This window comes from Mytilus edulis, chromosome 9 (assembly GCF_963676685.1).
Source record: "Mytilus edulis chromosome 9, xbMytEdul2.2, whole genome shotgun sequence".
NCBI classification, from domain to species: domain Eukaryota; kingdom Metazoa; phylum Mollusca; class Bivalvia; order Mytilida; family Mytilidae; genus Mytilus; species Mytilus edulis.
Window position 1 is genome coordinate 42,771,558 of NC_092352.1, and position 25,456 is coordinate 42,797,013.

Consider the following 25,456-nt stretch of genomic DNA (forward strand, 5'->3'; position numbering starts at 1 on the left):
TTTGTTATTATGAGGCTGACTTCATATAGGAACTTCGTAGGAAGAAAGATAAAAAGTTAGCTATGTTCTTTACCTCTACTTTCAGCTATATAGATGATGTTCTTTCACTAAATAATTCAAACTTTGGTGACTATGTTGAACGCATCTAACCCATCGAACTAGAGATAATGGATACAACAGATACAGTTAATTCGGCCTCATATCTGGACTTACATCTAGAAATTGACAATGAGGGTCGTTTGAAAACAAAACTTTACGACAAAAGAGATGATTTCAGTTTTCCAATTGTGAACTTTTCATTTTAGGTAGCAACATTCCAGCAGCACCTGCATACGGGGTATATATCTCCCAATTGATACGATATTCCCGTGCTTGCATTTCTCATCATGATTTTCTTGATAGAGGACTGCTGGTCACAACGAAGCTTTTAAACCAAGAGTTTCAAATGGTGAAGTTGAAATCATCACTTCGTTAATTTTACGGACACCATCACGAGTTGATTGACCGTTATGGAATAACCGTTTCACAAATGATATCGGATATGTTCCTTACGTCGTAACTACAATCCCTTTCCCTTTCATGAATGTGACCTATCGAAATTCGACTATTTACCAGATTTGTAATCACATAAGCAACACGACGGGTGCCACAGGTGGAGCAGGATCTGCTTACCCCTCCGGAGCACCTGTGATCACCCCTAGTTTTTGGTTGGGTTCTTGTTGCTTATTCTTTAGTTTTCTATGTTTTGTCATGTGTACTATTGTTTGTCTGTTTGTCTTTTTCATTTTTAGCCATGGCGTTGTCAGTTTATTTTCGATTTATGAGTTTGACTGTCCCTCTAGTATCTTTCGTCCCTCTTTTACTGTCACAAATTCGGTACCGCACATGGTAGACTACAGTCTATATAAAAAAGTTCTTTCATTGGTTTTATTGTCAGATTACTAGTAGAGGTATGGAATATATATGAAATTACGAACGTTACGTTCGATGTAGGAAGAGTACGTACAATATTAATGCTCTCGGTATGTTAAAGAACCGTTGCTGCAATTTTTAAAAAGGGTATGTAAAAGACATGTAGCAAAGCAAAATTTCTGCAGCATCCCCCATGCAATTCCTTTTTATGTGGTAATCGAGATTTATCCTGGTCAACCAACTTTGCAGTACCGGTCTATTGGATTCTTTGTTAACTCGATCTCGTCTTGAACAAACATGACATGTTTGACACTGTATATACGTATCTGCAAACAATTCCATTATATGATGTATGTTTCATTATAATACGTTATTCTGATTGGCTACACTGCAATCTCGCGTTATTCCTTAATCAACTTTACTACACAATACAATGTATCATTCATGATAACACGAGGTCCCACAATAAAGTGCATAGGTAAATTAAATAAAAACTTGATAAAAATCGTGTTTTCATGATCCTAGCTAAAAAATGTATTTATAAGTATTGAATGCTTCTATCTGTAACTTCATAGGGTTATAAAAGCGTTGACCGTGCGCACATTTTTAGAATGAAGCGCTTCCGCGCTTCCTGCAAAAAAGTACTTCGCTCAACGTTTTTACACCCCAATGACGTTACAAAAAGAAGCATTCAATTCTTAAGTGCTGAATCTAAGAATGAAACTCCTGATAAACTAATACACATTTTCAACACACTATACATTTAGAAATAGGAAGAAATGGTATGATTTCTACTGAGACAATTCTCTACCAGAGACCAAATGACGTAGAATTTAACAAATATAAGTCACCGTAAGGCCTTCGACAATGAGCAAAACCCATACAGCATAGTAACCTTAAAAAGACCCATTCCTCCAAAATACTGAATAACAGGCACATATGAACGTTGCGGAGTTAAACATGTTTGCTAGCGCCAAATCCTCCTCTAACTTGGTTCAGTGGTGTTACAGTATCACAACAGATGAAGCTATAAAATCAGTTGAAAAGCGTTTGACTCATCAGATACAAAACATAAGTTTTAACTTATCACTGACTCGATAATACTTCTAATGGACTATCAGCTCCCGATCCCATTATCCGGTTAGAAACCTGTAACCAGTATTTTGAATTTGAAAGGATTTAAAGGATGCAATATATCTTAAAGTTATGCAATTGTGCTGTTTATATAGCTGCAACTCTTTAAGGCAAATATGATAGATCATTTAAGGCAGATTTTGTTTTTATATCTAGGCTTTCAAACTAGTGGTCTAGAGCGTATATATCAATACCATGTGTTGTCAGTTCCAAAATCATGTAATGATTTATACGTGGTCAGAGGATTGTCATAAAAGTGAGAGGTTTGGCTATATATAAAACCAGGTTAATCCCATTATTTTATACAAAAGGAAGTGTCTTTACCAAGTCAGGATTATGACAGTTGTTTCCATTTTTCCAATTGATAAGAGATTTTCCAATTTGATTTTTTCTTTGAGTTCGGTTTTGTTATTTAGATTTTTGTGACGCATATCTATTTTTTAAACCATGATATATGAAATTTCCTTTCAAGGTGAATACAATTGATGATGTCATTAAGGACAGCATAACTGGACATTTCTACCTTAAAATGTGTTATTTTCAAAAAGAATTGACGAATTTTATTCGCTTTGCAAAAAAATCTTTAGCCTCCTTCCATTATACCATTTTTATAAAGAGGAATGAATCAACACTACTAACTCTCTTGAAACCACCGCATAGATTTTGTTTGTTATAATTATTATGAATTTTCAATATCTCGTATTTAAAGACAATGTGTTAAAAAATTCGTCTTTAATTGTTTAAATGATACTTATTATTGGTTAGTTTCCAATTCATAAAAATATGTAATTGATCTGAAACTGAGGTTGAAATACCCCAAGGAAACAAAGATGTAAGACGGATTTGCTACACTGTAAACAAACGTTTTTGATGGAAATAATGTCAAGAACTTTATATTTTTATAATTAAGAAACGATTGTACCTAATGGGGACTGTTGCAGAAACAAATGTTGCATGCATAGATATCATAATTCGTATTCGTAATTTATTTTACTTCCATGTAGTTGATTCCGTTGCTGAATACTCGTTGTCTTTTGGTACCATCACTGCAGTAGTGCAGCAGAAATTTATTGGGGATTAGATGTCATGTATTACTGGTATATTTTGTTTCTAAATTTCTTATTCATTTATATGTAAATGTATTTAAACTCAGGTCTACAATCATTTTGCCAAAGCAAGCTTGAGAATATAAACATCAGACTGGTGATTGTTTTAGGTCGCACGGAAACCATTTATGTTGACAGTACTCGCCACATTTGCCTGTCTTTTGCATTCTTCTCAATCTCCTTCCAGGTTTTCCCAAGTTTCTTTCATTTCAGTTTCTATCATTCTGCGCCATATTGCACTCGTTGTATTATTTTACTGTTGATATTCATGAGCTTGGTCTTCTTCTCATTAAAATTCAGGCCTATACTTTAAGCTGTTTCATTCAGTCTTGTGGTTTTGTACTGCACGTTGTTCCTGTTGCTTGTAGGTAGACAGATGTCATCTGCAAAATCTAAATCCTCTAGAAAGGAATTCATTGTCCATCTGATATCTGTGATTTCATTTACCAATGTTGTTCTCATACACCAATATATTGTTGTGATGAATAAGATCGTAGATATTATACTCCCTTATTATACATAGCATTCATAGTTGTATTAAGGTGATTATTTTTAATGGTACACTAATGGTTCATCTAAGGATGGCCCATAAGCAACTTATTTTAATACCGTCATAGGCTCTACGAAAGTTGATGAAATTAAGGACTAGTTTGTTTTACCACTCTATACTTTGCTCTACTATATTTCTGAAGGTAAACATTATGGTCGATACATCTCTACCTGATCTAAATCCTGCTTAACCCTGCCTGCTCTTTTCTCAGAATTTCATCTTTAGCATCATCTATTCTGTTAAAAAAAACTCTCAGTAGTAGCTTGCTTGGTACTGACAGCAAAGTTATACCGCACCAGTTGTTGCAGTCACTTTGGTCTCCTTTCTTGAGTAGTTTTATTATGAGAGCCTTTGCTCAATCGTTTGGGATAGTGTCATGCCTCCATATATTTCTAAACAGTTTGTCGATGGAAAATATCATACCTGCTTATTTCAATTACGACTGTTTGTACATGCACCTTCAGGAGGTAATTGTCAGACCTCATTATAATTTACGTAGGGTACTGGGTACTACATTTGTTTTGTCTCTTAGCAATATGATCACTCCTTCGACGACAGTGTGCCAAACATTGCTGTAGAACGGTAGATAATTTGTCCTCAAACGGGTGTCACCATATGCATTCTGCAGACTTCGAATTCACAACAATTTTACGGAAGTAGCTGATACTTTCTTTGCCAACTCATGTAATATACACAAACGTTTAAAAACATGTTTACGGGTTGTCTTATTGCGGATTCGATGAGGTCTTTAAGTTGGTGTACTGCAAAACTTACATACAAAGTACGTGTTTACAACATTTGCGGTTGACAGATTTATCGGTAGTGATCGTAATTTTCTTCCTTTTTTCAGGTTCGGTCATAGTAACTATTAGCTGAAGTAAGTATCGTGAGTTGGTACAAATATTGTTGCTGAATCGGTGAGCTGGTACAAATAATGTTTCTGAATCGATCAGATATTATGATTAGTTGGTACCTTCTTCTATTGACTTGGCATGCCGAAATTCCTGAATGTTTCTAAGCTGTTGAAATTTTAAAGCGTCTGTATTGAATTTACGATCTAAATCTGGGGTTTTTTTTCTCGATGCACTATTAGACAGCCTGTCATTAAGTAATGGTTTCAGATTTGCGATGGTGATTAAAATTCTTGTCAGTTCTTTTCCATCCCAAAACCAAAACGAAAGTTGAATGTACCAGTGGTGTCGGTTGTGCAAAGATTTAGGATTTTTCGAAATTTATTGATGGCTCCATGCTCCCTGTTGGTTGTCTTGTAGAGATAAGACACACAAGTTCGATTTCTACATATGAATGTGCATATTCTAAGCAAGAATATGATTTCCATTAGTTCAATGTGATTGAGCTTTTGATTTTGGCATTTGATAAGGGACTTTCCATTTTGAATTTTCCTGGGAGTACGGTTTTTTGTTATTTTAACTTTTTATCGCTTTCAATTGACCAGATTAATCCAAATTGACACTTAGATCCCGAGTTAGAACTATCATTGTATAATCACTGGAGTAAAAAATATAACCAGATCGCAGATTTTGTAATCTATAGACAATACTCCTGAATTAATATATACAAAAAAATTCAACTATTGGGCATATGAAGCTCTATATGGTTCTATGCGTTGTTTAATGACTAAATGGGCTTCTTAAGGGTCTCTTCTACTTTAGAGTATGATTTGACAATGTTCACCAATCAGGTCTCCTCTACTTAAGAGTATGATTTGACAATGTTCACCAATTAGGTCTCCTCTACTTTAGAGTATGATTTGACAATGTTCACCAATCAGGTCTCCTCTACTTTAGAGTATGATTTGACAATATTCACCAATCAGTCAATCAATGAAATGCTTCCTCTGAGTTCTTTCAAATGAGCACAATCAATTATTTCATTCCAGTAATCTGAAATATTTTCACACTCTATGAATATATGCAAATCGAATCTTATGTCATCATTCATTGGTTCATCGACGAAGCTTTTTTCTATTTTTTTCCGATGAAATCTCCGTGCCAGGGTATTTTAGGACGTAAATACAGAATTCAGCCGAATCATGTGAATTTGGATTTAGTGATGGTGAACAACAAGATAAGTTATCAACGACTGAACGCTGTCAGGGGTTCGGAGCTAGCTGGACCAAGTAACTGCAGAAGGTTGCATCTTAGTAATGCGATTTTGCTCCGATGTTTTTATCAGCTGATTCTTGAATTGCAAACCCACAACTTTATCACTGTAAACAGATGTTGCTAGACATAGCCGTGTTTTCATACTTGGTCTTATTTAGCGCATATGAGTATTTTGGTCGCTGGAATATCTAAAGGTGGTTCAACTGATGATTTGTGAACACTTGCTTTAGATTTAGGTTGAGAAATGAACATACGTGTACCATCATTCAATTTGGTAGTTGATGTAACTGTATCTCAAAGTTAAATACATGATCATTCTCAATCTAGCTAATTTCACTGATACTGTATTCCTATCACGTAATGGTATCACTTTAGCGGTATTTTCAATATTATCATATATGCAGGAGGTTTGGCTAGCCATAAAACCAGGATTTATCAGGTATATTGCAGTTGTTATCTAATAGTACGTTTTATGCGTGTTTGCGTTTGTTTTTGCGGCAGATCAATGTTTCTGTTGTTCCATTGTTTTCTTCTTATAGTTGATATGTTTCCCTCGGTTTTAATTTGTGATCCAAAGTTATTTTCTCTTATTCGATTGATGACTTTTAAACACCGATATACTACAATTGTCTTTATATGTATTTCAAGACAAACCAAGGCAAACCGGGTACTTCATTTCTAAACTTTCTCCTTACATTTGATACCTTGATTTTTTAATTATATTTTACACATATTTTAATACTTACACTAAGTGATGGAACTATCATGTTTTGCATGTGTACTACTTTCTAGAATGTTGTTTTGATCAGATAAAATTGATAAAGGAAATAATTTGGAGACAATAGCTCGACCAAAGAGCAGATGAAGGCCACCAATTGGTCTTAAGACCCTATTTGGTGGTGTTACATCATTTTTAATCTATCAAAATCAATTAGTAGAGAATTCCGGACGGGTGTTAGTGGAATTTTTAAACTTGCAGTCAGGTGAGAGGTTGGTTGTTTGTGCTCCTTGTTGAAGTCCTCAGTGTGACTTTTAGGTGAAAAACTGCACTGCTTTTGCCTTTCTTTTGTTTATTGTGTTGTGCATGTACTGATCTTGTATCATGATAGATACCCCATATCCCTTGTTTTTCTATTAAATAAGATCACACATGAATATGTTTTAGCTGACAAAGTCTTGCACTTCCTAATGAGGGTGATAAGAAATTTCATAAAAAGCTCGACCATGGATGTCGTCGTCTTCTAGAATATTGGTCTCGGTTTCTATATCTTCTCTTTGTGTTTGATAAGGTTGATAGCGTCTTTAAATAAGTCTTTTCCATGTTGCAGGTGAGGTCACCTGTGCCTATCTCGGTACAGACTTTTATCATTGTATCGCCTGTCTACTGATGACATCTTGGTGTATTATTGAGTCTACTCAGGGGTAAATACTTTTGTGTAAAAAATTATAACAAACAACCAAACACAAAGATAAATTCAAAAAGTTAATAAAAACTGACAAAGTCACACCTTATCAATAAACAAAACGAATGACTAAACAACTGTCATAATCCTGACTCTGTACATGCAGCTTCCGAAAGAATAGTAAGTTAAAATTAAAACGTTATAAACACTAAAATATCAAAAATAACAAACTCCAAGGTAAATTCTTTAATTATCCTTTGGTAACTTTGTTGTTTTCGAATTTTGCCCCTGTCGATCCTGGACAAATCTCATGACAAAATTCAATTTCCTAACACAAATCTCATTAAGAAGTTGAAAATTGCAATACCCTTAAGACTATCCGCCATGAAGGTTGTAAATCAAAATACACTTCTGTTCGTCTATAAAACAGTATACATGTTACAGTAGATCTGTAGCATTTTGTGCATATTTTCGAAAACGGTAGGAGGCGTTGTAACTTCCAGTTACTTGAATTTAATTTCTGGTTCATGATCTCATGAGAGGCGTTTTCCCGTGTTTTCCCCTCGGCGTATTATTTGCGGTTAGTACACTTTATGTCTACTTTCAGATTGTATGAGTAATTTTATCTGTGTATTTAGTATTCATTGGAAGGCTCACGACTAATTGCAGATTTTTCCGGCCCCTTGCCACATTCTCGACGCCGTATGTGATCATGATACATGCATGTTGTTAATCGATACACTGCCAGTTCTTAAAATCTAACTGGAACGTACGCATACGATTTGTTGAGAACAGTTGGAGTCGCAGTCTGGAATGAAGCTTCGACAAAACGTAAAATAACACGAAAAAACATTCGTATAAACATGATAAAATTGAAAGTCAGTTCACAAGGATGATAGTCTACTTTAAAGGGCAAGCAATAAGTAAACGGGTGATATTCAACCGACCGAAAAAAACTACTCCCACTACTGGTTTAATGTTTTCATTAAAAACAGAAAGTTTAGTGACCAGTTAATCCGGGGTTTCCGGAATTAATTCCCGCTGCTAAAAATACCCATTTATACCTATTTTCATTAGTTTTAATTCTTCCTAAGTATGTTGTATTAATATTAATATAAGTGATACGGAAAAGTAAATTACTGTTGATAGTCCAATATCCACGCTGATTTAGAATGTGCATTCAGTCGTGACAACTAATACAGTCAACAAATGCTCATTGATGAAACCATTGAACTGAGTATTATTAGTACTAATTGAAAAATGCAAGTTATAAATCAGAAAAGTATATTTATACCAAATGAATAAAAGACCATTTTCTATGATTTTTGTCACTAATATTTGACAAGATGAAAGTAAAACTAGAGCGATGTAATAATTGGCCTTTGATTTTGTTTAAGAGGGATTTCACTGCAGAACATTAACCCTACACGAAACTGCAAGCTGAATAAAAAGAAGCAATTCAGAGGAGTTTGTGATAATCTGTCATTAACATCATTAACATCCCCCTTCTTCAAATAACGAAAAACATACGATCACTTCTGACGAGATTACTGACATAGGACAGGCACAAAACTACATCCAGAATTTACTTGGACATTATCACAGGATTTAATTATAAACTTTGAAAATAATTCTATATACTCATAATGTTTATACTTCTATTATAGCGGTTTTTAAATTTATATCTGAGACCAACTGAATCTGTTTTGTACTTTTGTCCATTTTGTTGTGCCTACAATATAAAAAAACGTACATGTAGACTGTTATGAGATTCTTTCATTCTCCTAGTATGGTTAATAGACGTCAACATTGATCGGTGTTTTTATATTCGACATTTGACCAAATCAGAAAGCATTTTTATGTATGACAAGAATAATATTAATGTACGTAGTCTGGTAAAAGAGCCGACTGCACCGAGAACATTTAGTTACCGAGTGAATACATTTCGTTTGTAACCTCTGAATTTCATTCCTGAAAATAATTTAAAATGGTTAAATCGGGATATTTTTGCTGAGTCATTAGTTAATAGTAATTACAATTAAAACTAAAAGGGAAGCGAGAGAAACCAAAGGAACATTCACAACTCGAAAATAAAACGACAACGCCATAATGCCTTAAACTATAACCATTTCTTTTAATCATTTATTTGCGGTTTTGAAAAGAAGTTTTTCAAATTATTTGTTTCTCGATTTGTTTACACAGTCAAACATAGTAAAACTATGGGCAGATTTGTTTATTTTCCTATGATCATAAATCGTTTTATATTGATTTCATTACTCTACTAACCATTAATTTGCAATAACCCCATACCATAATGAAGTAAAACAACATCCGTTTCCTTCTTTTTATTAAAAATGTTGTTTCTTTTTTCAGTAACATGGCGACTTATTTATATTAAGATTGTCAATAAAACAAAAGGTTATGGTAATAAAAAATGTAAATGTTTTGTAATTAATGGTTAATTGAAGGGCAATTGCACTATAAAACCAAGCAAACTTCATAGTAATCAATATAAATCTACTTTGTTTACAGTATATTATAATTGATGTAAAGGTTCGAGTTCTTGTTTACCATGGTGTCCAAACTATTAATTTTATGATTGTTTTTCACACTCGGAGCCTAATGTGTACTTGTCAACCTTAAACTGTTAATAATTGTGCTTTTTCCTAGGACATTTGTATAGGTAATCTCAGTTTTAGGTACACAATGTACCACTTGACCACACAACCCCTCTTTCTCTCCCATCCTTCCCTTTATTTAACGCTGTACTATAACTTCAATGCATGTCACTGATAACCATTCCACCTACAGTACCATACATATATATATATATTGTTTTATTATTATTAAAGTGCAGCCTGATATTTAATATTATAATACAAATTTGAAACATATTTTATGTCAGCCAGCCTTCATAGGCTTATGATGCACTGTACTTTTAAAATTCCCATAGTTATCTGTTATAATTATCAAATATCAATTTTAATGTACAATAAATAAGTAGTTAATTTTTTCTCATTAATGTTTGTGTTCTAATATCAGAAATGTTAGTGATAAATTTTGACACTATTTTAACACCGGCACTAAGTAAAAATTTTAATTTATCCATGTCAGACATGTTATCAAAATTACAGTTATATCTTTGTTGACAGTCCAATAGCATTCGATTTCTCTGTAACGAATAGGTAGGACAATGTAATAAAAAGTGTTTTTCGTCTTCTACGCTTCCAGTTCTGCCAACTTTACAAAGTCGTCTATCGCCCGGGACTCCCCGGTAACGCCCTTTCTCGGTTTCAAGGGGGAAAACACCACATCTCAGTCTTGCAACTGATGATCTTTCGTGGCGTGAAATGCCTGATTTTAGGTACGGCTGAACACTGTATGTGGTGTTCAAGTCTCTATACGTGCGGAGTTTTGGCATAGCTTCTACGGCTTTTTCCCATGTGATCTCGTACTTTTGCATTAGCATGTCTTTTGCAAAATTACTAATAAACTTGGTACTAAGTCCATCCGTATATTTCGAGTTAAATAAAGTATCAAGTCCACTTTCATTCATAATTGATTTTATATTGTTGTACCACGTATTCTTATGATTTCGTGAAAAACTACAGTCCCAAGCATATATCCGTGATTGTAATCTTTCAGAGTGCATATTTACAATACGACACCAAAGCTTTATCATCTGACAATGATTTCGGATAGAGACTGGAATCCATGCCATTTCATCTGTCATTCCCGGTATCGGTGTAAACTTTCCAACTCCTAAGAAAGATCGAATAGCTCTATTTTGCAGTTTGTCTAGTAATTCGTACGCTTTAAACCTCCATACTTCAGCACAGTAGGTCATAATTGGGGCGACTGTACTTTCAAAAAGTTTAGTATACGTATCATAATCAAATCCATCTGTACTGTAATATTTCGAAACAAGGGAACCCAAAGCACGACTGCTACCAGTAATCAACTCGTTTACACTGATGTTGTAGTCTAACGTTTCTGACACTGTAAGACCTAGGTAGCGGTACTGTGAAGTATAGTCAACCATTTTGTCGCCAATTTTAAACACAAATTCGCTTCGTGCAACTGTAGCTTTCCTTACGTGTAGTACTTTAGTTTTGTCAATATTCACATTTAAGCGCCATCGTCTCGACCAGTTGTTCAACGTGTCTAGTTGTGTTTGTAGGCTCGCGGCAGAGCTAGAAATGAAAACTATGTCATCGGCATATAGCAACGTACTGAGTGAAAAGTTATTTTCTAGTAGAACTCCACAGCCAAGAGCGTTTATTTCAGGTATTAAATCATTTATGAATAAGGCGAATAGCGTTTTTGTTTTTAAAAATTTCATTTGGTAGATGATCAACTCCTACTGATTTGCCTGATTTCAGTCTTTTCATGGCACTTTTAGTCTCTTCAATGTTAATATCATCATTTAGTGTAGCATCCGTAACCTTAATAGTTTTACTTTCGTTTAAATCTAGGTTATCGATTTCGGCCTCCATTTGCGCATTTAACTGTTCAATGTTGGACATAAATAAGTCATCAACTTCCGTTATTTCTGCCGAAAAAAGCTTCGAGCACTCGCTTCGCCAACGTTCAAGAATTTCGTTTGTGTCATATGTAACTGTTCCATCTTCCCGAAAAACTTAATCAATGTTTTGTTTAGTGGTTTTTGGTCCCAATTTGTTTACTTCCTTCCAAAATTCTTTAGGATTTTGCGTATTTAGTGTTTTTTATTTGTTGCGTTGTTCCGCCTGATACTGTCGTTCCGCTTGCCTCAGACATTTATCAAAGCTTTTCCGATTCACTATAAAAATCTGCTTCAGTCTATCTCGTGTGCGTCTGTTGTCGTTACATCGTAGAAAATCTTTTTCCGACCGATGCGTTTTATTGAGAAGTTCATTAAGATTACTGTTCCAGTATGGTTTTTCTATTTTTCGCCTCCTTTTGCCGTTATGTTCATTATGTTTATCGTTGTAGACAAGCTGTTGGTCCATTTCACTATGAAATGTGTCAACGAATAGTTTATAAAGATTGTCAATTTCACGGAGTCCGCTTTGAAAACATTCTATTGCTTCAATTACGTTGGCTATTGCGTGTCTGCACCTTTCGTTTGTAAATATACCACTTGTGTATTGGCTTGGCTATTCTCAAGTGTTTCAATCTTATGTTTTAAGCTCTCTATTTTATTATCCAATTTTGTAAATTCCAGATCAATTTCTTCTTTTAAAGTTCTTATTTTGATGGTAATATTGTTTCTGAGACCGATTTCCAGATCAGTAATACGTTGTGCTAGTGACCGTTTGAGAGTGATTTGATTTTCACTGACTTTGACTAATAAATCATAAATTTCATTCACTGACGGTTTTTTTGTGGATCGGCTTTATTTTCCATAGTTGTAGGTGGTGATACAGGACTTGAATTGGTATCTGGGCGCTTTGACAGAGGCACTAGTTCTTGTTCAGTGTCTGAGACAGTTCGACTCGATCTTTTTCTTTTTCTACCGGGTGTTTGCTTCTTTCTCATTTATGACAGGATACATGATATATAGTGGAGAAACAGATTAATCCAAAGTTCGTTATAATTTCACAATATAGCACAATATAACACAATAAATCCACATTTATATTTCTCTGCGAAAAAAAATCAACTTCTTACTTATCGCACATGCGCATACATGTATAATGGGTAAAGAAGTCTGACGCTTTGTGTTTTCTATAGTACATACGTGTTGTATGGGTAAAGAAGTCTAACGCTTTGTGTTTTCTACAGTACCATACGTGTTGTATGGGTAAAGAAGTCTGACGCTTTATGTTTTCTATAGTACATACGTGTTGTATGGGTTAAGAAGTCTGACGCTTTGTGTTTTCTACAGTACATACGTGTTGTATGGGTAAAGAAGTCTGACGCTTTGTGTTTTCTACAGTACAATAACTCTTTGTGTTTTCTACAGTACCATAACTCTTTGTGTTTTCTACAGTACATACGTGTAGTATGGGTATAGAAGTCTGACGCTTTGTGTATTCTACAGTACATACGTGTAGTATGGGTAAAGAAGTCTGACGCTTTGTGTTTTCTACAGTACATACGTGTTGTATGGGTAAAGAAGTCTGACGCTTTGTGTATTCTACAGTACAATACGTGTTGTATGGGTTAAGAAGTCTGACGCTTTGTGTTTTCTACAGTACATACGTGTTGTATGGATAAAGAGGTCTGACGCTTTGTGTTTTCTACAGTACCACAACGTTTTGTGTTTTCTACAGTACAATACGTGTTGTATGGGTAAAGAAGTCTGACGCTTTGTGTTTTCTACAGTGTCATACGTGTAGTATTGGTAAAGAAGTCTGACTCTTTGTGTTTTGTGCAGTACCATACGTGTTGTATGGGTAAAGAAGTCTGACGCTTTGTGTTTTCTACAGTACCATAACGCTTTGTGTTTTCTACAGTACCATACGTGTTGTATGGGTTAAGAGGTCTGACGCTTTGTGTTTTCTACAGTACATACGTGTTGTATGGGTAAAGCGGTCTGACGCTTTGTGTTTTCTATAGTACCATACGTGTAGTATGGGTATAGAAGTCTGATGCTTTGTGTTTTCTACAGTACCATACGTGTAGTATGGGTAAAGAAGTCTGACGCTTTGTGTTTTCTATAGTACCATACGTGTAGTATGGGTAAAGAAGTCTGACGTTTTGTGTTTTCTATAGTACCATACGTGTAGTATGAGTAAAGAAGTCTGACGCTTTGTGTTTTCTATAGTACCATACGTGTAGTATGGGTATAGAAGTCTGACGCTTTGTGTTTTCTACAGTACCATACGTGTAGTATGGGTAAAGAAGTCTGACGCTTTGTGTTTTCTATAGTACCATACGTGTTGTATGGGTATAGAAGTTTGACGCTTTGTGTTTTCTATAGTACCATACGTGTAGTATGGGTAAAGAAGTCTGACGCTTTATGTTTGCTACAGTACCATACGTGTTGTATGGGTATAGAAGTCTGATGCTTTGTGTTTTCTACAGTACCATACGTGTAGTATGGGTAAAGAAGTCTGACGTTTTGTGTTTTCTATAGTACCATACGTGTAGTATGGGTAAAGAAGTCTGACGCTTTGTGTTTTCTATAGTACCATACGTGTAGTATGGGTATAGAAGTCTGACGCTTTGTGTTTTCTACAGTACCATACGTGTAGTATGGGTAAAGAAGTCTGACGCTTTGTGTTTTCTATAGTACCATACGTGTTGTATGGGTATAGAAGTTTGACGCTTTGTGTTTTCTATAGTACCATACGTGTAGTATGGGTAAAGAAGTCTGACGCTTTATGTTTGCTACAGTACCATACGTGTTGTATGGGTATAGAAGTCTGATGCTTTGTGTTTTCTACAGTACCATACGTGTTGTATGGGTAAAGAAGTCTGACGCTTTGTGTTTTCTACAGTACCATACGTGTAGTATGGGTAAAGATGTCTGACGCTTTGTGTTTTCTACAGTACCATACGTGTAGTATGGGTAAATAGGTCTGACGCTTTGTGTTTTTTACAGTACCATACGTGTTGTATGGGTAAAGATGTCTGACGCTTTGTGTTTTCTACAGTACCATACGTGTAGTATGGGTAAAGCGGTCTGACGCTTTGTGTTTTCTACAGTACCATACGTGTTGTATGGGTAAAGAAGTCTGACGCTTTATGTTTTCTACAGTATCATACGTGTAGTATGGGTAAAGAGGGATGACGCTTTGTGTTTTCTACAGTACCATACGTGTTGTATGGGTAAGGAAGTCTGACGCTTTATGTTTTCTACAGTACCATACGTGTTGTATGGGTAAAGAAGTCTGACGCTTTATGTTTTCTACAGTACCATACGTGTTGTATGGGTAAAGAAGTCTGACGCTTTGTGTTTTCTACAGTACCATACGTGTTGTATGGGTAAAGAAGTCTGACGCTTTATGTTTTCTACAGTACCATACGTGTAGTCTGGGTAAAGAGGGATGACACTTTGTGTTTTCTACAGTACCATACGTGTTGTATGGGTAAAGAAGTCTGACGCTTTATGTTTTCTACAGTACCATACGTGTAGTATGGGTAAAGAAGTTTGACGCTTTGTGTTTTCTACAGTACCATACGTGTTGTATGGGTTAAGAGGTCTGACTCTTTGTGTTTTCTACAGTACCATACGTGTTGTAAGGGTAAAGAAGTCTGACGCTTTGTGTTTTCTACAGTACCATACGTGTTGTATGGGTTAAGAGGTCTGACGCTTTATGTTTTCTACAGTACCATACGTGTTGTATGGGTTAAGAGGTCTGACTCTTTGTGTTTTCTACAGTACCATACGTGTTGTATGGGTAAAGAAGTCTGACGCTTTGTGTTTTCTACAGTACTATACGTGTTGCATCTGTAAATAAGTCTGACGCTTTATGTTTTCTACAGTACCATACGTGTAGTATGGACAAAGAGGGATGACGCTTTGTGTTTTCTACAGTACCATACGTGTTGTATGGGTAAAGAAGTCTGACGCTGTATGTTTTCTACAGTACCATACGTGTAGTATGGGTAAAGAAGTCTGACGCTTTGTATTTTCTACAGTACCATAACGCTTTGTGTTTTCTAGAGTACCATAAGTGTAGTATGGGTTAAGAAGTCTGACGCTTTGTGTTTTCTCAACGTCATTTTATAAGACCCTTGTTAAACTATATATGTGTATATGTGACCACGATCCGAGAAAAAAAAGATATTATAATGATTGTGGCAAAATCGAGAGACGACTTACTCCGTGGTATTCTGTAACACAAACATTACATCAAAAGTGATTTTTCAAAAAAGTGTTATATTAAATATTTTGTACATTAAAAATGCATTTTTAACAAAGCGCTTTCTTAATTTTTGTGTAGATTACCAAAACATTTTCTATGAAGCGTTTTATTGATTTTTGTGCAAATTAAAAATGCATTTTATATGAAGCGATTTATGAAACGTTTTGTCTGTTTGTCTTTCGCTTACTTGTGTTGTCCGGTTTTTTTTACTTTTCTTTTTTTATCACCCTCTTGATAATCTCTCTACGTTTGTATTATTAAAGCCTAGAATCGAAAACATTCTTATTTAATAAAATTTACGAGAGCCATTTTTCTGAGAACCGGTCAAAATTAAATGCAAAAGAAGGTCGACCTTGCATGAGCAGTACCTTTATCTATAGTGGACCTTTTGGAAGTGTAAAACAGAAACGTTTTTAGGAACTCCTTAACCATTTTAAGTCAAATACAAATGCGCTCAGAAATGCTTGTAACATATAGTATTTTTATGTGTTTTTTAACAACTAATACGAATAACAGTGCACCACTTGTAACACATATAGAGGAGTTCTTATTTTGGTATCCATTGTGCGTCATACGTTTGTAGTTCTAAAATGTCTATTTAACTTTAAGATAATTATGAAAAAAAGTACTTCTAGAGAACTATTATACAATGAAAATGAAGGAACAGTTATTTGAATTAATTGCCTTTTTTGTGCAAGCTGGTTTAAACTGTTTAGGGATAGTGAACTTCATTTCAAAAAACTTGTAATCACTGCATCTCTTGGTGCAGATGAAGAATAAACTACACTTGATGTGTCTTATTTCTGTATAAATCTGGATAATTGTTTTGTTTACACTGTAGATAGTTTGTTTATACAAAATCGTTCGACCGAAATGATTTCGATTTCGACTGAAAAACAAATTAAGTATGCACGGAATGCACTTTTGGTATATTAATTGACAAAACAGCAAACATTACTGTCGTTGTGTGACGTATGTACTTCAATGCGATTACAAATTCGTGCAATTGTAATTTCCGACTACATAATTATTCCATTATAGAAAAGATTGTATACAAACTAATCTTTACAACTGATGATGTAGAAACATTTCCGCAATATTAACCATACCCTCCAGAACACCTGGGTTTTAAACCATTCATTTAGAGGTTATCTTCATGTTCCGCGTCTTTAAACTATGTCGATTTCTCTCAGAAACAACTACTTGGATTAAAACAACACAAATAAACCTTAAAGTGCCGGGTGAAAACAGCTGAATTTTATAAGAGTCTGAACGTAATAGACAACAGCAAGTAGATATTAGAGGATGTGATATAAGTGTTAATGAGACAACTCTCCATCTAAGTCACAATTTGTTAAAGTAAACCACTATAGGTCAGATTACGACATTCAACACGGAGTCTTGGTCAATATTGCCTTGCCATTAGGTTTTCACCTTGTTTTATAGCAATTATTTGATAATGATTAATAGATCATAAAATAAAACAATTTTGTAAAAGTATAAATTATATTGTGTGCATACCAGTCACTGTGTACTGTTAAAAATGAACACTCTGAAACTGACAGCCAACCAAAAACGAAGGTTCAGAAGCTGACCAAATCGGGGAAATAAATAAGTAAGATATCGATTCCAGTGACCCAGTGACGTGTATTTTTTTAATTTAATTTTAATAAACAATTTGACAGAATAATAATATTTTCCTATTCATTTTCTATTCCGAATAATCATTATTTGAACTGGTAAATACATTTGGGCTGGTCATATCACAATTTCGTATTTTTCTGCTTCGATACAATGTATCATCTATATTATTATACATGTAACTATATTATTGGTCAAACTTAGAATGCACGAACGCACGAACTGTGGTAATATTTCGAGTGTGTCAAATTAGAATCCTTTGATTGGATCTATACACATGGAAAAAAGTATTGCAACACCAAATTGAAATTCAAATTAAAAAAACACTTAATTTTTTTGTTAAATAATTTTGTTGAAATAGAACTAATTGAACATTATTCAAATATCACCTGAGTTTAATCAATAAAATTAATATCGACTCTATCAGTTCTTATCTGCACATGCAGGTACTGTACTCGTAAACACTAAAACAGCTGTTTTTATCCTCAATATTGTTTTCAACACTTAAAATAACCAAGTTTATAAATTTATGTGATTGAGACCTTGTAATTGGTCATTCACAACTCATAACTGCAGCAAGATGGCAAATAATCAGCATGAGGGAAGCAGGTATGTCGCTGTGACAATTGCACGTATTGTTGGTCATCACCATTCCACTATAAGTCGTTTTGAGAATAAAAATCAGTCAAGAAACGATGTTAAAGACCTTCCGAGGTCAAGAAGACCCCCTATACCATCTGCTAGTGAAAATCAAGCATAATGAAGGTTGGTCAGAAGGAAACCCATTGCAAACAATACAATCCTAAAAAGAGAGTGATGACCATACAGGAGCCTTTAAACAGGAACTGTTCGAGATTGGCTCATCGCTACTGGTTATCGTGCGATAATACCATTTCGGGAACCTTTGCCTACGAACAGACACACAGATTCGCGTATCCAATATAGTGCAGAGTTCGCCAAAGTTGGAAATTGGCGTCGTGGAGGAAGATCCATTGTTCCAATGGAATTCGGTTTATCTTCCTTGGCCCAGTCGTAGTGCGAATTTGAACCATATCGAGCATATATGGTACACTATTGGCCGTAAAGTGCACGAAAGGACATCCCAGTTCAAACACGTCATGAAATAAACAATACCTTTCGTCAAGAATGGTTGCTGCTACCTTAGCAACAAATTAGTCGACTTATGGGAGGAATCAGAAGCCGTTAAGATGCGGTTATCCGTTTGAATGGAGGCTGTGTACAACGTACTAATTCTTTGGCGTATAACGATCAACCATGATATGAACAATCATCTAAAGATTAATTTTGAAATGTCTGACAATATAAAGTTCGACTACAGCAAAAGTTGTAAAATGCATTTTTTTGTACCAAAAACACTTCATTTTGTTATAAAAATTTTGGTTAGATAAAACTTTTTTTCATTAATTTTTTGTTCGTTTTAATGCCAATGTCATCATTAACTACGTTTCAATATTATTTTACAAATATTTTATCATATTCCATCCAAAATAAGAGACTGATTTTTCAAGTTTTAAAAAATCAAGGTGTAGCAATACTTTTTTCCATGTGTATAATTTAAAATATATACTAATGCATTTAGAAAAGCTCAGGCGCCAAACTATCGCCAGCGTGCACAGTTTTATTTTTATTGAATGCCTTTCCATTGAACATCACCGCTACTATTGGCAATGTATCAATGTATAATTCTTTAATAATAATTGATTACTACCAAACTTTGTCAGGTATTTTAAATTCTCCCTCGCCCTGCTCGTCCGAATTTAAAGTACATTGTATTTAATCTCTAAATTCAATAGGCTATAAACAAGACAAACACAGATATAGGATTAGTTGCTCGCAGTAACATATTATTTTCTCTTGTGACACAATATTTTATTTTACTTTATTGTACAGATTTATTTGATTCAAACAACGTATAAATACATGATATATAACATTGTTCCTCTTTCGCATCATTTCTTTTTCCTCGGCTAATACCTCCAACGCCTGTACGTACAATTAAACAAAGCAGCAACTGTAAATATACTAATGTGACCAACTTCAATTCGACGCAACTGCAAGCACATTCGATACTAATACATTTAAATGCCAAACTTTATATAGTACCATTAAACCTTACCCGTAGAAACCGCCAAAAACTTTCCTCGTGCCTTATGCACCTAACATCAAACTTTATAAATAGTACATACTGTTGCAAAACCAGTCTCAGAACTAGTTATACTATACACATGGAAAATAGTATTGCAATACCAAATTGAAATTGAAATTAAAAAAACACTCTTTATTTTTTTGTGATATAATTTGTTGAAATAGAACTAGTTAAACATTATTTAAATATCACCTGAGTTTAATCAATAAATATCGACTCGATAAGTTCTTATCTGCACATGCAGTTTTGGATCCGTAATCAACAAAACAGATGTTTTTATCCTCATTGTTTTCAACACTTTAGATAACCAAGTTTATAAAGTTAAGTGATTGACACTATGTAATTGGTCATCCACAACTGTCAGACTTAACTGCAGCAAATTGGCAGATTATCAGCATAAGACAAGTAGGTGACAACTGCACGTAAACTATTGTTGGTCATAACCATTCTACTATAAGTTGTTCTGAGAATAAAAATCAGGCAACACACGATGTTAAAGACCTTCCGAGATCAAGAAGACCCCCTATACCATCTGCTTGGGTAAATTGAGAATAATGAAGATTGGTCAGAAGGAAACCCATTGCTTACAATACAATCCTAAAAAGAGATTGGTGGCCATACAGGAGCCTTTAAACAAGAACTGTTCAAGATCGACTCATCGCTACTGGTTATCGTGCGATAAGACTATTTCGGGGACCTTTGCTTACGAACAGACACACAGTTGTCCGTATCAAATGAAGTGCAGAGCTTTTGGAAGTTGGAAATTAGCATCCAATGGAATTCGGTTCATCTTTCTTGGCCCGATCGTAGCCCGGATTTGAACCATATCGAGCATATATTGGACACTATTGGGCGTAAAGTGCGCGAAAGGACAACCCAGTTCAAAATCGTCATGAAATAAACAATGCTCTTCATCAAAAATGCATGGTTGCTTCTACCTTAGCAACAAATTAGTCGATTTATGGCAGAAATCAGAACGCGTTAAGAGGCGCGTATCCGTTTGAATGGAGGCTACGAACAAAGTACTAATTCTTTGGCGTATAACGATCAACCATGATGTGAACTATCATCGTAAGATTAATTTTGAAATGTCTGACATTGAAAAGTTCGACTAAAGTAAAAGTTGTAAAATGCATTTTTTTGTACCAAATACACCTCATTTTGTTATTAAAATTGTGGTTAGATAAAACTTTTTTTTCATACATTTTTGTTCGTTTAAATGCCAATGTTATCATAAACTATGTTTCAATATAATTTTACAAATATTTTATCATATTCCATCCAAAATAAGAGGCTGCATTATCAAGTTTTAAAAAATCAAGGTGTTGCAATCCTTTTTTCCACGTCTATAAATAATTACAACAAATAGCAAACAGGAAAACCCCAATTTCAAACGAAATAAAATATACTTCTTATACTAAAACACATGGTCATTGTAATATTTCTACCAGTCCGTCTATACATCAATCCTGTTCTTGTCATCGGAACTCATCTAAAACATCACAACAGAATTCCTTGACACTATGTAGATAATAAGAACATACTTGATGCGCATTTCGACAGGTTTATTATTCCTTTTTCCCCGAGAGTTATACCCTGTTAAACTTACTATTTAGGCCTAAATATACTACTACAACAGGTTGTTATCGCACCTCCTCTGAAACCACGCGACAAACTTGTATAGAAATTAGTAGATAGCTAGGTCAAAACATGTACATGTACAAACCGCAAGAACCTTTATCGACCGATTTTCGTAGGAGTTGTGAGCCTTTGAACTTAGTATTCTGTTGAGATTTATATTGTTTACCCAATGACAATGTGGAATATGTACGCTTGCTCACAACGATTTTTTATTTTTTTGATATTTTAAATCGTGTGACTGACAACAGTATCGATATCGTGATTATGAAAACTTATTGCACTAGCTCTGCAAAAAAATAACTAGCACGGGGACCTTCGAGTTGGTACATTTGTGTAATCCCTGGCCTTCAAACGTTTTAATTATTCTCAGCTTTCCTGACGAAGGCAAATCCAAAATGGCGCGTAGTACTCCCAAAATTGTCATTAACGTGTAGACATCTTGATAATTTCAAAGAGTTGTTGATCGTGTTAATGAACAATTTAACATGATGTATTAAGCAATAATTATTTCCTATGTTAAACTAGCATGAAAAATACAAAAAGTCATGTTAATTTATTTGCACCTATTAACAAATTATTTAATAAATATTTAACCATATATAGTAATCAGAATGGGAATACCGATCATGTTTACTCTTTAACACATGACAGAGGCAAAATCCCTTTGATCTTACTGTGGTATAATCTGGATAATGCACGGGTCAGGTGTGCATTAACTACTTCAGTTATTGCACAGGTCACGTCCTTGACAGATGATTATTGTACAGTACTTAACGTTTATTGATTCCATTGCTACTACAGATATTTGTTTTTCTCTTTTTTGTAAGAAATATCAAGTGGATACATGTATCTATACTCGGACATAACAATAAGTCACTTGATAAAACATCAGAATAGAAAACATACAAAACAAATGTAGTAGCATTACAATCAACAAAATACAAATCTAAATAAGATAAAGAACAGAGTTTGATTTAATACTAAAATTATTTTTCCATCAATAAAAAAAAATTGTCATTAAAAAAAATGAAAATAAATTATCATCGACATCTTCCTCATTGTAGTCTTGTTATGTAAGTTATCAGTGTCACAACCTGACACAGTGAAAAATACCCGCTTTTCATACATTTCTATGTACGGCTTAAAAACAACGTAAATTAACAATTCAGTGTTAAACATTGAGAAAAAAATCTGTGAGGTTCACATCTTCGTTACAAAATTGAACACGCAGTTTTGAAAAGAGCTGTTGCTTGGCAGTCCTCGACATTTTCCTTCTGGTTTTGAAACATTAAATGCATTTTCTGTATTTTCAATATCAACTTGTTCAGGAAAAAACTTTCGGATGAATGATTACCAAACACAGACTTGTCCCACAAAATTTCTTCCTGTTCAACTGAAATTGGATCTGCTTGTTTAACATTTATACCATACCCATCTGCTGTTAATTTTTTCATCTGTGCGTCAAGTATTTGTCTAAACCTCAGAAATCTGTCATCAGACTCGTTCAAAAAGTTAAGATTAGAAACACCTTGTGACCGCATTCCTCTTAGAAGTCCAGTTACAAGAAGATAAAGTGTATTCGCTGGATATTTCTCTCCATTCTTTTTTCGAACTTCTACTACAAATTTTCCTAAAATGCTGTTAATATCTTGAACAGACAAATCCTTCAGGTTTGGTATAATTAAACCACTACCAATTTTAGAATTCTTCCAGTCTTCATAGACATTAACTGCCCATTTTGTGGTTTTCTTTGTGTTTTTGTTCTCAGCATCTTCAATAAGTGTATCAATTTCATTGTCTGTCATTTCTGCAAACCTTGGTTTGACTCCTTGTTCCTGATCTTTAGGTTTTTCATCCTAAAATGAGATAATATCACATAATTTAACACATCGCAGAGGCAAAATCCGGCAGTGGCAAATATTTCATGAATGTTCCGGATGAGAACAATTAAACAGTAAAACTAGTCGGAAGTTTCCGCAAATGATTTTACAAGGGTCTAAGTAGCGGATCCAGAACTTTTTATTAAAGGGGGAGGGCTGACTGACCTAAAAGGAGGGGGCGCGCGTCATGTTTCAGTGATTCCCTATATAATTAACCATTTTTTTCCACAAAAGAGGGACCCGGGACTCCATCCCTTGGATCTGTCTATAGGTCCACACCTCAAATCATGAAATAATGGGAACTTTTTATTAAAGGGGGAGGGCTGACTGACCTCAAAGGAGGGGGCGTGCGTCATGTTTCAGTGATTCCCTATATAATTAACCATTTTTTTCCACAAACGAGGGACCCGGGACTCCATCCCTTGGATCCGTCTATGGGTCCACACCTCAAATCATGCAATAATGGCTCTGCGCGTGGCAGATAATTCTAAAAAAAGACGTACCTTGACATTTTGGATCTTTCCGTTTTCCGAAGGAACTTGCAACCATAAATCTAAGTCTAGTCCTAGGTCAAATGAAACAGCTGAGGTGTTGATTAAATCTCCAGATGCATTCTCATCCAACACATTACTAGGAAACTCTCCAAAAAAGTCCTCTATATTTACATTTCTCAGTTCCATTTCATCCTCCAATGTTTCTATTACTTGTGATAAGATCATATCATCCTCCGATAATTCATGATGAAATCCATCCATTGCAACGTCTTGTTGGGCGGATGTGATTTATGCGGGGAAATCGTTGACGTCGTTGACGTCATGTGTTAAAACAGTTATTGGCCAATCAAATCGGTATATGTTTTAATTTGCACAGCACGAGATGACCCAATAACCCGAACTCCTTCGTCGTTCGGGTTAAACAGGGTCACTCGAGCTGTGCAAATTAAATCCCATATACCGACTTGCTTGGTCAATAACTATAACGTATACTTATAATTTCATTGGCTTGTGGGTCAATATTTACACAGTTGTTTGCTTTGTGCATTTGATCATGATTGTTAATAATTTTCGTTAAACGCTAATGAAAGAGATATTTTTTATGCATTAAACAAATGTCCATACCATTAGCTGAAATAATTCATTAACTCAGTTTTTGCTTTTCATTCTGGTTTTGTTTTAGTTTGCTTTTTTATAATATTACTATTATACCAGTCTTATAATTTTGTAATGATAGTAGAGCGTAGTAGAACGTTTTTATATCGTAGATTTCAAAGCAAATAAATGAAATCTAATATTTTCTTGAAAGTTTTAAAATCAAAAGCCCTTCATAGAGGCATTGAAACTATCATAGTAAACGATTGATGTAACGTTTATAGTATGCTACATACTTAAACTATAATTAATAATTACACCATACAGTTCTGTAATGAAACCTTATCATTCAGAAATGGAAATACTTTTTTTTCTATTATTATAAATATAAAAATAGAGGATGTGGTATGATTCTCAATGAGACAACTCTCCACAAGAACCCAAAATAACACAGAAATCAACAACTAATGGTCACCGTACGGTCTTCAACAATGAACAAAGTCCATACCGCATAGTCAGCTACATGTATAAAAGGCCCCGATAAGACAATGTTAAACAATTCAAACGAGAAAACTAACGGCCTCATTTATGTACATACATTGAAAGAAAAACAAATAATATTATGTAACACATAAATAAACGACAACCACTGAATTACAAGCTCCTGACTTGGGACAGGCACATACATACAGATTGTGGTGGGGTTTTAGTTAGTTTCCGTCTTTCAGTAGAAACATTCATGCAACACCTACATATGGAGTAAATCCCCCAAGTTGATTCCGATATTCTAGAGTCGGCATTTCTAATTTGATTTCCTTAAAATAAGGGTTGATGCTCACAACGAAGTTACTGAACCAAAATTTCAAAGTGGTAATAGCGATAAAAAGTAAAAATCTGATGCAGAAGAGTTTTCTGGTTCATCTTTTTCAAGAACGCTCAAAATTTCAAATTTGAAAATTAAGTAACTTTATCTAAAAATACATGTACTAGCGGTGCAATGAAAGCAAAAG

The 25,456-nt window shown here is 34.6% G+C and overlaps 1 protein-coding gene across 1 annotated transcript; it reads right to left on the minus strand.

Moving 5' to 3' along the window:
• Nucleotides 1-22,446: 22,446 nt before the first annotated feature.
• LOC139488395 (uncharacterized) lies at nt 22,447-24,320 on the minus strand. The gene is made up of 2 exons (XM_071273946.1): nt 23,862-24,320; nt 22,447-23,334 (listed from the first exon to the last, which is right to left on the minus strand). Exons 1-2 carry the CDS (start codon nt 24,111-24,113, stop codon nt 22,690-22,692), a joined length of 897 nt encoding a protein of 298 aa, XP_071130047.1. The 5' UTR covers nt 24,114-24,320; the 3' UTR covers nt 22,447-22,689.
• Between the last annotated feature and the right edge of the window lie 1,136 nt (nt 24,321-25,456).

Excerpts from the sequence above, each read along its gene's own strand:
- LOC139488395 (XM_071273946.1), bottom strand. The coding sequence starts at position 24,113 with ATGGATGGATTTCATCATGAATTATCGGAGGATGATATGATCTTATCA. Across the intron at positions 23,335-23,861 it reads GAAAGATCCAAAATGTCAAG|GATGAAAAACCTAAAGATCA; the intron begins GTACGTCTTTTT and ends ATCTCATTTTAG.